The sequence below is a fragment of the Lepidochelys olivacea genome, assembly GCF_965140295.1.
Source record: "Lepidochelys olivacea isolate rLepOli2 genome assembly, chromosome: 8".
NCBI classification, from domain to species: domain Eukaryota; kingdom Metazoa; phylum Chordata; order Testudines; family Cheloniidae; genus Lepidochelys; species Lepidochelys olivacea.
The window spans coordinates 6578650-6593587 of NC_140418.1; the positions used below are offsets into that span (position 1 = coordinate 6578650).

The following is a 14938-nucleotide window of genomic DNA, read 5'->3' on the forward strand; positions in this document are numbered from 1 at the left end:
AACAGGAAGAGGCAGGTTGGACATCAGGTACTGAGAGACAGAGACACCCTCGCTCCCTGGGAGGCTGGGGGCATTAGTACCACAGAGCTCTCTACCCAAGCCAGCGGATCCCCTGTTGCTGTCACAAGTAGTGTGAGGACCCCAGGGCGCTGGGTCCCCTGGCACTTGCAGTGTCTCAAGGGCCCTTGTCCATGGGCTCATCTGTGTAGTGTCTCATGCCTGGGATGACAGGAGCCCAGGGGAGAAGGCAATGACTGGGAACCAAGAGCTGGGGCCTAGCAGGATCAAGTGCCAGATGGACTCGCTGGTTCATGCCCTTCCCTCCTGGTTGAAAGGAAACCCCCCAAAACTCCTTAAAAACCAAGCGCCCCCTTGAACGTTTGCACAGGTGTTTATTTTGCATTTCTACAGCTCTACACAGGCTGCGGGGGCGTGGGAGGAGAAGCTGGGTTCCTGGGGGAGAGAGGAGAGCACATCCCTGCACAGGAAACTGCAGAGCAGCTTGAATGCACTGGAAGGGCCACTCTACACCCATGCAGGCTTGGGACAGGTCCACCCTTTGGGGGCTTTCAGACCTAACCTTCATGGTGATGCATTCTCCTAGCACCCAGAGCCCATGCCCTGCTCTCACGCACGCCCAAGATTACACACTAAGCCACAGCAGCTAGAGAGAACTCGCCCTGTAGGGAGCTGAGGGCTGCAGGAGAGATTCCAAGGGGCACATTTCAGGTGTGGGAGGCTTTGTGGGGAGGGGTGGGACAATGCACATTATCCAAGCATCCAAGTCCCTCCATCACCGAGGGCTCTCCTGCCAGGTCCGGGACAAGAGCAGGAGCAGCCCAATTTACGGGGATAGCAACGGCAAATATACAGCGAGATCAGTTCTAAGGGAGGAGGGCTGGACTGCTAAATAAATAGTGATGGGTGGCTTTCAGCATGAGTCTATTCCTGAGGGAGCAGCGGGGAGGGCTGGTCTCTGTACTTGCGAAGGGTCTTTCCCCTCCACTGAGATTTCCCCTGTCCGTATTTCTCTAGGAAGTGGGAAGCTAGGCTAATAATGAATCTCTCCAGAACAGAATGGGTGGCAGTGGAGAAGGGCAGGTTAAGGATGGCAGGCAGGTGCAGCGTGGGGAGGTGATGCCACCTGGAGAGAGGTGACTGTCATAAATCAAGTGTCATTTTAGGCAACTGTGTTTCCCCCAAATGTGTTGCAGGACTGGTCTGTCTATAGGGAGTGACAGTCAGGGCCTGTCTCTACAGAGTAGCACAAGTATGCATGCAAACTAGGCTGTAGAGACTGGTACCTTTCCTGGGAGATTCTACCCATATTGGTGTCATAGCAGAAGGGATTTTGTATCAAGGGATTCAGCTCTTTGGATGCATTGCATGGAAATTTTTGGCTGTGGATAAAGCTTTGAGTCCCACCCCACCCAACCGCTGACATCTCTACATTAGTCTTCTCTGATCAGGGGCTGCCTCCTCTGACCAAAGACCTGCCGCTTCATATAATCTATGATGTCATTCTTCACCATGGCCAAGTTTGTCCTGGGACCCCACCTCATCACGGGCCGCCCAGTCGGGCCAACCAAGAACTTCTCAAAGTTCCACTTGATGTCGTGGATCTTCAGGGGCTCCCAGAAGAGCCTTTTGGGGTCACCGAAGCTTTCCACCACGGGAGGGCAGGAGTTCTGCAAGGAGAGCAAAGGACAAGCATCAATGACACTGTGTGCTGGGAAAAGCTGATCTGTCCCCATCTAGTGCTCCCCAAACCTTGAGGATTGGGCTCAGGGCAGGGTGTTTGCAGGCACGCACCTTCAGGAAGGTGTAGAACTTCTGCTCCTCTTCCCCGTTCACATCCCCTTTTTGAAAAAGCTGGAAATTCGGGACAAAGCCGCCCCCAGGCCGGACGTATCTGAAATCAAAGGGAGAGAAGAGTCAGGTTCTGGTTCAAAGGAGCCTCTGGAGCCCATCTTCACCTAGCATGGAGACAGTGATGAAACTGCTGCTCCTGCCCATACATGCTGCCCGGCCGGCAGAAGCCAGGCCTAACCCACGTTCTAGACACAGCAGCAACCTGGTCAACAGCCAGGCTTGTAAACGGTTTTCTAAATGGTTACTGGTCTACGCGCCCACGCAGGCTGTGTGGGCTGGAACCATTTTTAAATCACTCCTGTGTACTGTCACACTGATGCTGCTTCAATTGCTAGCGTGATGGGGCCTCAACCGCATTTCCCCGACATCACAAGCAGCAGGGAGGAGCCTGGGCCATGGGGGATGCAGCCTGCAGGGTCAGCACGCAGTTATCAGATTTCAGAGTAACAGCCGTGTTAGTCTGTATTCGCAAAAAGAAAAGGAGTACTTGTGGCACCTTAGAGACTAACCAATTTATTTGAGCATAAGCTTTCGTGAGCTTCATCGGATGAAGTGAGCTACAGCTCACGAAAGCTTATGCTCAAATAAATTGGTTAGTCTGTAAGGTGCCACAAGTTATCAGATTGCAGCAACTGCATCTAAAGGACGGGACCCAAAACCACCTGCTTAGTGGCTGGGGTCAAGCAGGAATGGTCCTTTTGCATTCGTGCCCCACGCTAACTGCACTGGGCTTGGCTCAATGCTGATCTACACACCTGCACCCCTGTCAGATACTGTGCGGGGCGGCTGGCTGTAATTACCCTGGGGCTTTGCGGGGGTTCAGACACGCAATAGGGAGTCAGTCCCATTGTTGTTACTGATCTCCAGTGTATCCGCTTGACTATGCACTGCCTGTTTCCCCCCCTCTTCCAGCCCAGGTGGAAGCCAGGGCAGCCACCCTGCCCCTGCCCCCGCAAGGGATCTCAGGCCCCTGCGTCACTCAGCCATCTACTCACTTCAGCGCGGGGAGGATTTCGGAGTTCTCGCCAGGTTCTTGTTTGCCAAATTGGTTGCTGGGGAAGCCCAGGATGATGAGTCCATGCGACGCCAGCTCATTCTGTAGTGCATTCAATTCTGCACACAGGAAAACCCAACCAGAGACAGGTTACCACAGCAATAGATGGGAGCTGCTCCCCCGGTGTCTGGCCACAGGCGGTGTCGCCAAGCAGCCGGCTGGCGTTGGAGACGGCACCCGTTTGTGACAGCAACACACCTGGCTGGGAATCCGAAGCACGGGGGAGGCAGAAGAGGGCTCCAGTTCTGTGCTTCTCCCAGGACTCGGAGGCCAGGATCACTCTGCATCGGTCAGGCCTCAGGGGCAGAAGTCCTGGCATTCTCCGTCAGCAGTAGCAAGCTCCACGCCCGCGCGTCAGCCTCCCCTCAGTCCTCCTAACAGCAGCATGGGTCTCCTGGGACTTGGGCCCTGTCTGTGCTTGAATCCCTGCTCATGCTGTCATCTCTCTCTCTCCCTGTCTCCGTTAAAGCGTTGTGGCAAAGGGGAATCTCTGGAGCCCAGGCATGCCCTGGCCATGGCTCCTCCCCTCCATCTGCCCCCGAACACCCCGACCTGACCCCTGCACCAGTGAGGATTCCCCGCCCTCCCCCCTGCCCCCTCATTGCCACGTCCTCTTTCATTTCACAACCTTCCTTTTCTCTTTGGCCTGTGCCAGGGTACCCCCCCCACACCCAGTGTCCTGAGGTGCACAGAGGTGGCTATCCCAGACTCCAGCACAATCCTCTCCCCGTTCCTCTGGGCAGGGGATCTTACCCAGGTACTGCATGGTGAGTCCTCAGTAGGTAGCCACGTTCACAAAGAGGATCATCTTCCCTTTGTACTTCCCAAAGGGGATGTACTCCTCTCCGTCTAAGGTGAGGGCCCCATACTTGTAGATTGTTCCCTCCACCGAGTTGTAACAGTCCACCTGGAAAACAGCCAGGTAGGGCACGTGGGAAGGGGCAGGGCTGGAGAGAGGCAAGGAACAAGGTCTGACGACCAGCGATTAACTAGCTTCTTTAGGTTTTACTGTTTCCCCAAGGAGCTCCACATCTCCCAGTTCCTCTCCTGGCTTCCCCTTCACCCGCTCTGACCAGCAGGGGCCAAGGCACGCTGCTGGGATCCTCCAGTGTGGCCACGTTTGGTTCGGCTCAGGCGAGGGAGGAGACAGCCGTGAGGTTCTGATCCGCTTTTGGAATCTGAACCCAGCCCCCACCACCAATCACCAGGAGGTTTGGATCCAGGGATGATCTACTTCAATCCTTCCTCTTTCTTTCCTCCCAGTCCTTCTCACCTCCTCCTCAACCCCTGCATCCTGCCTTCACTGCCGCCCTTCCCTTGATCTCCTCCACCTCCTCGCTGGCCTCACAATCGTTATTTCATTCCTCTGCTCCTGTCCTCAGCCTCCTTTCTCCACTTCTTCTCTTCATTCACATGCTCCCTTAGCTCCTGCCCCCTCCAGCCAGCCTCCACCCCTCTCTTCCGAGGAATCTGCAGAGGGGCAACATCCAGTTTAGGGAGGGGAAGGGGCCCAGTGGGACACCATCCCCTGCCCCAGAAAAGGGCTTTGCGATTCCATGCCATTTGGTGCATTCCCAGAGAGAGCAAAGCTCTGGTGACCCACCGGGAAGTGTATGTTCCGGGCCACACCGTGCGCTCCTCCCCAGAGCTGGTGCAGCCCCATGGCACTCCCTGGAGTGTTGGCCAAGATGGTGGTTGTCACATGGAAAGCTGGGTTAGCCGATATGTTCTACTGGTGAGAGGAAAATCTTCTCCGTGGTTCCCTCTGTTTGAACGCTGCCCTCCGCTTTCGTTACACCCCTGCTCCCTGCAAACAGGCCTGGCTTATCGAGGCACGCATTAACAGTCAAGCAGGGGGCACTCTTGGGAGTTAACCCCTAGTTTATATTCTCCTTTGTGTTCTAAAGAGGTGAACCCTAACCGATCCATGGGCGTGCCTCTACCACTGTGGGTCTGCTGCAGATCGCGTTAAGGGGTAGGATTCATAGGTGCTGGAACTAGGGGTGTTATTGAACCCCCTGGCTTGAAGTGGTTTCCATCATATGCAGGGTTAGTTTGAGTCAATGGCTCTCAGCACCCCCACTATATAAATTGTTCCAGCCCCCTGATAGGATTTGTCTCTGACAGCCGTGGCTGGGCTCCGTGGATCGCCTGGTCAGGGTTTCTCACGCAGAGACTCTTCCCAGACCAAATAGAGCCAGCAGCCAATGCCAGGCTCTCGCACGGTGTGCTCATCCCCCTGGAGTCTCAGAAATCGGGTTTGACATGCACCGGCCTCCCACCCAGCGCCTCTGACTTTCCAGGGCTGCAGCTGCTAGCGTGTTTATTCTACCCAAGCAGCAGCCACAGAACCACAGGTGGGGAGGGGAAAGGACCAAAAATAGCCACAGTATGTCAACAGTGTCAACCCTGCGCCTCTTTCTATTGCTGCTCGCTCCTGTGCGGGAAGAGGAGCTGACCCGCTCACGCTGGCCCCTCTGCTTCTTCTGCAGGGATGGGAGAGGAAGGGCCTTAGAAAGGAGGTGGTGCTGGCTGCCCCCTCCTGTACGTGTAAGAAGGGCCAAGGGAGATTGCTCAGTAGAAGGATTGCTGTCCGAGGGATTCACACTGGCTTGCTACTCCTCACTGCCTGGCTCCTGGCTGAGTATCTGTCACCTAGAAACAGACTGTTACTAGGATCCCACTCAGCCATGTGTGTCAGGTGGAGCTGCTGGCTCAGAGAGCAGGGAGCCAAACTGTGCCCCAAGGTGGCCCAGGATCCCTATTCACCAGGAGAGATTTAGAGAGACACAGAGAGGGGAAGAGACCTTTCTCATCAAGATGAGAAACAAAAGCAAGTCTAGCGGCTCACCTGGAAGGGGAAGGGCCCTGGCAAGAGAGATTGCCTGCCCCAGTCCCTACAGCTCCCCAGAGGGTCTCAGGAAGGGAAACCTGCTCCTGCAGACTCCAGGATTGAAATGCCAAGCACACAGCCCATGGACCGGAGCTGGCCTATAAGATGGGTTCCAATTCTTCTTATGTAAGCATGAAGTGCCTAGCCCTTCAGGCTGTGAAGGAAACCTTCCCACAGTGACCTGAGTGTAACCAATGCAGAATGGATTCCCTGTGTCTGAAACAGCAGCTCTGGGAGGCATGAACGCCCATTCACCTCAATGAGGTGTTAATTCTTAAGCCTAATGATTATGCTCCAAGACCACAAGTTTTTCCAGTAAGTTGGGTCTTGCAAATGTATGTCTAGTTTATACAATCACAGCAACATAGGGTAACTACCCATGCCAACGGCCAAGCCGACAAAGAGCACAGATTCATAGATTCCAAGGCCAGAAGGGACCATTGTGATCATCTAATCTGACCTTCTCCAATGGTTAATTACTCTCACTGTTTAAAATGTGCATCTTATTTGCAGTCTGAATTTGTCTAGCTTCAACTTCCCTCTGCTGGGTAGTGATACACCTTTCTCCGTTAGATTGAAGAGCCCATTATTCAATATTTGTAGATGCTTCTAGACTGTAAATCAAGTCACCCCTTCACCTTCTCTTTGTTAAGCAAAATAGATTGAGCTCTTTGAGTTTACCACCATTAGGCAGGTTTTCTGATCTTTTAGTCATTCTCGTGGCTCTTCTCTGAACCCTCTCCAATTTGTCACCATCCTTCTTGAATTGTCGACACCGGAACTGGACACAGGATTCCAGCAGCAGTCACACTAATGCCACATACAGAGGTAAACCCACCTCTCTACTACTCAAGATTCCCCTTTTTATGCATCCGAGGATCGCATTAGCCCTTTTGCCCAAAGCTCACATTCAGTGGATTATCCACCAAGACCCCCAAATCTTTTTCAGAGTCCCTGTTTCCCAGGATAGAGTCCCCCATCCTGTAAGTGTAGCTTACGTTCTTTGTTCCTAGATGGATACGTTTACATTTAGCCATATTAAAATGCTTGTGCCCTGTTCATCAAGTGATCCAGATCACTCTGAATTAGTGACTTGTCCTCTTCATTATTTACCACCCCCCCAATTTTTCTGTTATCTGCAAACTTTTATCAGGTTTCAGAGTAACAGCCGTGTTAGTCTATATTCTCAAAAAGAAAAGGAGTACTTGTGGCACCTTAGAGACTAACCCATTTATTTGAGCATAAGCTTTCGTGAGCTACAGCTTACTTCATCGGCTGTAGCTCACGAAAGCTTATGCTCAAATAAATGGGTTAGTCTCTAAGGTGCCACAAGTACTCCTTTTCTTTTTGCAAACTTTTATCAGTGATGATTTTATGTTTTCTTCCACACCTTGATAAAAATGTTAAATAGCTCAGGGCCAAGAACTAGACCCTGTGGGACACCACCAGAAACACACCCGTTTGATTAGGATTCTTTGTTACATTTTGAGACCTGTTAGCCAGCTTTTAATCCATTTAATGTATGCCGTGTTAATTTTATATCTTTCTGGTGTTTTTAATCAAAATGTTATGTGGTACCGAGGCAAATGGCTTACAGAAGTCTAAGTATATTGCGTCAACACTATTATCTTTATCAAGCAAAACTGTAATCAAATTTTAAAAAATCAAGTTTGTCTGATAGGGTCTGTTCTCCGTAAACCCATGCTGAGTTGCATTAATTAAATTATCCTCTTTTAATGCTTATTAATCCAAGGCTTATCAGCTGCTCCATTATCTTGTTTGGGATCTATGTCAGACTGAAAGGCCTATAATTACCCAGATGATCCCGTTTACCCTTTTCTTCCAATATTCTGGAACTTTCCCAGTGTTCCAAGTCTTATTAAAAATCAGCTTTAACAGTCCAGCAAGCTTTTCAGCCAGCTCTTTTAAAACTCTTGGGTGAAAGATATCTGGACGTGCTGACTTAAAAATGTCTAACGCTAGTAGCTGCTATTTAACATCCTCCTGAGATACTAGTGGAATAGAAAGAGTGTTATCATAAAATATGACTACAATATTTGTTTAATCCCCAAACACAGAACAGAAATATTTATTGAACACTTTTGCCTTTTCTGAGTAATTATTAATAATTGTACCATTTCCATCTAGTAATGGACCAATACCATTATCAGGATTCTTTTTGTTCCTAACATACTTTAAAAACTCCTTACTGTCCCTGACTCTGCTGGCCATAAATTTCTCCTTGTGCCTCTTTGCTTCCCTTATTGATTTTCTACAATTCCTAGCTTTTGATTTATATTCATTACTATCTACTTCCCCTTTTCTCCATTTGTTATATATTTTATTATTTTTTAGAGCTGCCTTTACTTCCCCTCTGCATCAAAGAAGTGAAGAAATAGTCATGGCTCTAAAACCTTCCAATGTTTGGGGCTTTTGTACATATAACCTCAACTCTGAACTCCCTGAGTTCTTAAGTTGTTTGCTCAGTTGGCATTTTGGTTCACTTTCGTGTTCTCAGAAGGCAAGATGCACTCAGAGCACTGATACGTGCCAGCTTAACGTCGGTGAACGCGTTTTATATAACCGTAATGTGACTGCTGTTTGCTGTGCTCCTCACAACCATCTCACAGTTGCAGCCCCTGTCTGTCAGATCTATCTGTTGCCTCTCACCATCGTTTCAGAATGTGAGTTCTCTTGGTGGGAGGACCACCATTTCATTATATGTCTTTTGGTGGGGGCCATGATTCCTGACCGGGGTTTGACGTGCTACCTACAGAAGGTGTAGGGGAGACTAAGGACTGCTGCAATAATTGTATCTAATTATCTCATGCAGACTGGCATGCATTTCCCCCATGTCCAACACTGATGTGTCAGTGCACCTATCTCACACTTCATCACCCTGCAGCCCTTCCGCCCGACACCCTGGGGCGTCTAGAATTATCTCCCCCTGCCATCTCCCTCCCATCCTCTGCCAGCAGGAGGGCAAGGCAGCCTCCACACACAGGCGGACAGACAAAACAGGGTTAACAGTGGGAGCCAAACGTTGGTAGCTTTCCCCCTTTCCACCCAGCTCCTCTGATTCAGTCCAAGACGCCACCATCCGGGCTTGTGGCATCACAGTCATTTCCCAGGCAATGGATGGGTGATGCAGAGGAGCAGCCAGGAATTATGCAGCACTCAACTCTCACGTAAGCCCTGTTTTGGGAGCTGATAGCCCTGCCAGAGACAAACACCCAGCTAGCCTTCCCCACTGAGCTCTGCCAATGCAACTTAAGTCCTAGGCTTGCGCCCTAACCACCGGACCCTCCTGCCTCCCTGGGCACCTCCCACTGCTCTTCTGATGCCCCTCACTCTGGCCGTACCACCCTCCGCTCCCCGCTAGTCCAGTCCTGGGGCCGGCCTGCACAGAGCTTGCCAGTCATGTTGACCTGTGTGCTGGCTTCATGACGTGGCCTCTTAGAGATCAAGCTGAGAGCCGCCAGACTTGTTCCCAGTGTAACTTGAACCATGTTTCCAAGCAAGGATCCCTGCTCACTTAAGCAACTGAGACAATGACACTGATTAGATGTCTTCCTCTACGATCCTCAAGCAGCCAGGCTCCATGGAATAATCATTCCCAGGGACCCCAGGACTCTGCACACACCAAAAGGAAACTTCACCCTGAAATGGGGTGAGCTGCCACAGTGGTAGGTGGGGAGCAGGGAGAAGAAAAGTCTGTGTCCCTGCACTAACGCCATGTATTTAAATGAGTGAACCCCAGTTAGGCGGAAGGGAAAGAGGGAATCATCTGAGAGAGGGGAATGAGAAATTACCCCTTTCTCCCTCCAGCAAATCAGTGCATTCCCCATGTTTGCCTGCTGAGAACAGGAATTGGCCCAGATCAAGCCCCATGAGGCAAACACCCATTAGAAATGGGAATTCTGCTCCACATTTGCAAACAGGCCCTTTCTGGGGGGAGCTGTTCACCCCAAGACCTCTGCCCCCAAGCCCAGATCCCAACACACCAGAACTTTGGGGCATTGAAACCCAGATCCAGTTTGCGTCCATCTCTCCTGATGAGTGATGGGGAGAGACCCCCCCCCAGACAGAGATGAAAGATGCCCTCCCGACCCCCGCGTGCCCCCTGGGACCCAACAGCATCATGCCAGAGCACCGACCCTGCACGCACACCGTTCTCCGGTGGGATTTCCTCTTACCTTCTGTTTCTCCTCTCCCTGGTTAGGCTGAATTAACCCAGCCAAGAACAAGGGGAAAATCCAAGAGCCCCTGAGTCTGCCCGCCATGGGGGGCAAGCACCCGCTTCTTGCCCCACAGAGCACAGCAGCTGGGTGCCTGGGTCTGGCTGGGCCTGTCCTCTTCCCCACCCGCAGCAGCAGGGAGAACTAGAAGGCTGAGCCTGAGTCCTCCTAGCCAATCGCAGGGAGGCGGGGATGGCAGGGCTGCTACCAGAGGATTAACCATGTGGGCTCTGGTGAGCTCCAGAGCTGTCTGGGGGCGGGAGAAAGGGGACTGATTGCTTCAGCAACTGGAGAATCAGGACTCAGGTCAGGCGTCCCCCCCCCCCCCAGGGCTGGAGCGGTCCGGGTGCAGGGCTTTGGTTCGGCTTATAAAGCTAGGGCCCCCGTGCGAAAGTCTGGCTGGGATCTGAGTGCAGATTACAGCCACTTTCCAAAACAGAGGGGAACTAAAGAGCATGGGGTGGAGGGGAAGGGAGATTAACCACGGACCTGGGTGTTATGTAACACGCTACGGGCCTGAGCTCCTGTAGATTAGGATCAAAACAGTGGAGAAATTCATAGCTGTTATCATGGCCCAGCCCTCGAGTCTCACCCTGGCGATCCCGTTGGACGTGCCCAAGTACAGCCACTGATCAGTTGTATCTCACACACCAAATGGGCATGAGCAGAGACAACCCAGCATTCCAACGACAATCCCTGCTACTCACGGGCTAAACACGCCACCAGGTGCAGCAGGCGGATAAACCAGCAGAGCGGGAATGGGGTGGGGGACAAGGAAGATGGGTATGTTCACATGGTAGTGTCAGTGGTTAAAGCAGTCGTTGGGAGCTCCCAAGGGTAGGCGGTGGGGTATAATATAAAGGCGAATAATCCTGGGAAGGATGAGAGAACAGCTGGCACTGGCCACTGTCAGAAGACAGGATACTGAGCTAGATGGACCTTTGGTCTGACCCAGTCTGGCCAGTCTTATGTATAACTGAATGGGAGGACCAAGGCATTCCAATTCCTGTTGCCTGGGGGAGCCCAGGGGAAATCCCTGCTGGAGCTGGCAATCTTTTGGTCTCAATTCCCTGTGTTAGGGCCACTTGATGCTGCTTGAGCTCTAAAGCCAGCCAGAGTCCTTGGAACAGTGTCCCTCTGGTGACAAAGAAAGAGTGGCTCCTACACCATCCCACCTCTCAGCTGTTGATGTGGGGAGCTGTGGGGGGGAAGAGGGTGTGGCCAGGGCTCCCTGCACCTGTGCTGATCCCCAGCTGCTTGGCAGCTAGTGTAAATTAAAGCACTCCCCAAGCTGCTCCAGTTTACCCAGGGAACTGGGCAGGCAGTGGAAGGTCCCAGCAGCAAGGGAGTGCACACACTACCTCTCTGCTGTCCTCTGCTCGGGGCGCCCAGAGCCACAGCTGCCAGCACCATCACAGACACGGCGATCGCACAGATCCCTCCTTAGAGTCACACACAGGCCGCTACTGCTCTGAGTGGGGAGGGGGATCATGGGAAGGAGCCCTAGTAACACTAGCGAGCCCCATGAAGCCCTAACAGAGCCTGTTCCAGGCCGACACTGACTAACTCACTGTGTGTGCTTTCATCTGGTCCACAGCCTGCAGTTCTGGGGCTGCCCATCCATAGCAGCTGGGGGTTCTCTCCAGGGGACAGCTGGCTCCTGCCCTCTGCTAAGCAGAGACTTCTTGGCTCCTAACCTTTCCCTCGCGGCCTGCTTTCCACTCCCCAATGATGCCGTCCCTCAGTTTTCAGCAGCGTCTGGGAATGCTGGGATTATTAATGAAGCGCCTGTCAAAGCTGGGCGGCTCTGTTTGCACCCTGGGTCCCTGCTGGATTGCGGTGTGGCTAGAGAAGACAATCCAGCGAACAAGGGCCTGGGAACAACCCCATCCTTGTTCACTTCTGAGCAGAAGCAGGGTGGGTGGGATTGTCCCTGGAGGGCTGGTTGGGTTTAGGTTTTGCCAGGTGGCATCTGGAGACCGGGGTCTGAAACCCCAGGGTTCGGGGGAAATTGTACAAATGGCTCCAGGTTGGGGCTCCTTTCCTTAGTGATGGGGATGAGTCTCTCCCCATTACTCATTTTACAGACTTGTTTGGGTGGGGCTGGGGGTTTCATAGGAGGGACGTGGTTCCACTGTTCATCTGTGTCTCTGTCATCGGGCCACGAGGTCACACGGGTCAGACCCCCCTAGGCTGACATGTAGCCCAGTCCCAACATCTCCACTACGCTTCCAGCCACTGCAGTGACTCAGGCAAGTAACCCCTCTATTCTCCACCCCCAGCCCTTCTGCTGTGTGGCTCACAGCCCCCTCCCCACCGAGGGGTCAGAAAAGGGTCCATCTGGCCACTAGGAGAGCACAAAGCCTGGTTAGCAGCTGGAACCCATTAGGGCCCCTATAAAGGCTGCCTCTCAGCAGAGCAAAGGCTTGTGGGTGGGGCTTTAGGAGCAGGTGCTCTGATGGGGGCAGCTGGGGTTAGACTCCTTTCTCTCGCATAGGGAGGAGTTACTAGTGGGACTGGCTAATGCAGGCTGGGGTGGGGGCCAGGAATTCCTTTAAGCTGGGCCGCAGGAAGGCTTGCCCTGGGAGCCTCAGTGCATGAGGAGCTGCTCTCTAGGGCGCTTCGGCAAACACATGCAAACCTGGAACTGGATCGGTGTCGGGAGACAACCTCCCAGCCCCCCAAGAATACACCCCTCTGCCTCCCTCACCCCTGTCTCAGGGCATGGCTGGGAAAACAGAGAGGGGGAGATTAGAGTGGCTAAGCAGGGAGGCACAGAGCCAGGAGGGGATCTGAAGGGGAGGACAATGACAAGGAGTTGGATGTGGTGGAAAATGGGGAGTCAGCGGAGGGAGGTGTCCTGGCCAGAGCGACAAGCAACCAAACTGCTCTTAAGCTGTCTTGTATTGGATGGGGGTGGGGTGAATGTGGGGTTGAGGAGGCCGCAGGAGGACATGAGCAGGGCCTGGAGGAGATTTAAGGTGTGTGAGGACAAAGGGCAGGCTGGGGTTGAGAGATGCTCTAAACCGTGGCCCCAGGCAGATCCCATAGCCACCCGGGGAAAAGCAGCAAGGCTTGCAACCAAGAGATGAGGTCATGACCTCTGGCCAAGCACAGCGCAAAGAAAGTCCTCTGTAGCCTTAGCTGCTCCCTGGACAGACACAAGCAGCCAAGGACTCGAGTGCCCCCCAGTTTGGAGAAATCAAAATGTTTACCTTTCATTGGATCAAAGTTCAATATGCCTGGTGCTGAAACGAATTTCCTACCGGTGTCCCTGCAGGTGATTGGTGGAGAGCGGTGAGCTGAGTGAGGGGACGTTGGGGGAACAATCCAAGTGAGTTCTTGGCCAGGTCACGTAGAAGTGACCAGTGATATGGGACAAAGGTCCCTGGGAGGCAGCAGGACAGCGGACAGCAAACTCTGGAGAGAAGCTCAGAATTGGACATAAATGTGAATCCCTGAACTTACGAAAAACTGAATAGCTCCAGAGTGGCTCCCTCTGCTATGCTGACTGTAGCTGTCTGGGCTACAGATGAATATTCCCTAGTGGGATCTGTGTAGTTCAGGGAGGTGGGCTGAAGCTGCCAGAGACGGGGTCTGGATTTATCAGAAAGGGGCAGTAAAGATTTGGGATTTTCCTAAGCACTCAGCGTTGGCCTCACTTATGTATTTCCATAGCACTTAAGAGCCCTGGTCATGGGCCAGGACCCCACTGCGCTAAGCGGCTGTACGATGAGCATTTTTGAAAATGCCACCCTGAATGTTGGGCTCCATCTGACAGCGCTCCCAGGGGCTTACCATAGCCCCACAGCTGAACATACCATAGCCCATCTATGTTCAGCTGACATGGGCAGTACCAGGAAGAGATAGGCACTTGTTAACATGCCTGAGAGTTTGTTCCCCTTCGGGAAATGCTGAGCTCGTTAAGCTTTAGTGTCTTTATCAGAAAACAAAATAGCCTCCTTCACTTAATTCCTGCTGCTGGTGAAGATCTCGGCCAGGTGTGCTGCAGTGGAGGAGGGTTATTGGGACTGGAGGGATTCTAGCTGGAGAAAGCAGTGTGTAGCTTCTCTGATTTCAGCCAAAGTGCCCCAAGCTTTGGAGGATTACATAGCTGGAGATAACAAGGAGCATCCTAGGTGCTTCTAGATGCTCACTCTGCAATGGTCTGTGTGTATATATAAAATCTCCTCACTGTACTTTCCACTTTATGCATCCGATGAAGTGAGCTGTAACTCATGAAAGCTTATGCTCAAATAAATTGGTTAGTCTCTAAGGTGCCACAAGTACTCCTTTTCTTTTTGTGAATACAGACTAACACGGCTGCTACTCTGAAATCTGCAATGACTGCCACAGACCAATCCTGCCAACATTTAGAAAGGGTAAACAGGGCCACCTACATAATTATAGGCAGGTCAGCCTGACACCGATCCCAGGTAAAAGATTGGAACAGCTGATACGGGACTTGATTAATAAAAAATTGAAGAAAGGTAAAGTAATTAATGCCAATCAACATGGATTTATGGGAAATAGATCCTGTCAACCTAATTTGGTAACATTTTTGATGAAATGACAAGTTTGGCTGATAAAGGTGGAAATGCTGATGTAATATGCTTAGATGTCAATCAGGCATTGACTTGGTACAGCTCAACATTTTGATTAAGAACCTTGAATAATACAAAATAAACACAGCGCATATTCAATGGATTCAAAACTGGCTAACTAATAGGTCTCAATATTTAACTGTAAATGGGGAATCATCATAGAGCAGGTATGTTTCTAGTAGGGTCTTGCAGGGACCAATTCTTAGCTCAATGCCATTTAACACTTTTATGAATGACCTGCTGGAAAAAACATAAAATCAGCACTGATAAAGTTGGC

General features: G+C 51.9%; 1 protein-coding gene across 1 annotated transcript; it reads right to left on the reverse strand.

The window, feature by feature from the left end:
• Nucleotides 1-372: 372 nt before the first annotated feature.
• On the reverse strand, nt 373-10205 carry GPX3 (glutathione peroxidase 3). The gene is made up of 5 exons (XM_084635710.1): nt 10016-10205; nt 3680-3833; nt 2868-2985; nt 1813-1912; nt 373-1688 (listed from the first exon to the last, which is right to left on the reverse strand). The coding sequence occupies exons 1-5, from the start codon at nt 10100-10102 to the stop codon at nt 1452-1454; spliced, it is 696 nt and encodes a 231-aa protein (XP_084491836.1). The 5' UTR covers nt 10103-10205; the 3' UTR covers nt 373-1451.
• Nucleotides 10206-14938: the final 4733 nt, after the last annotated feature.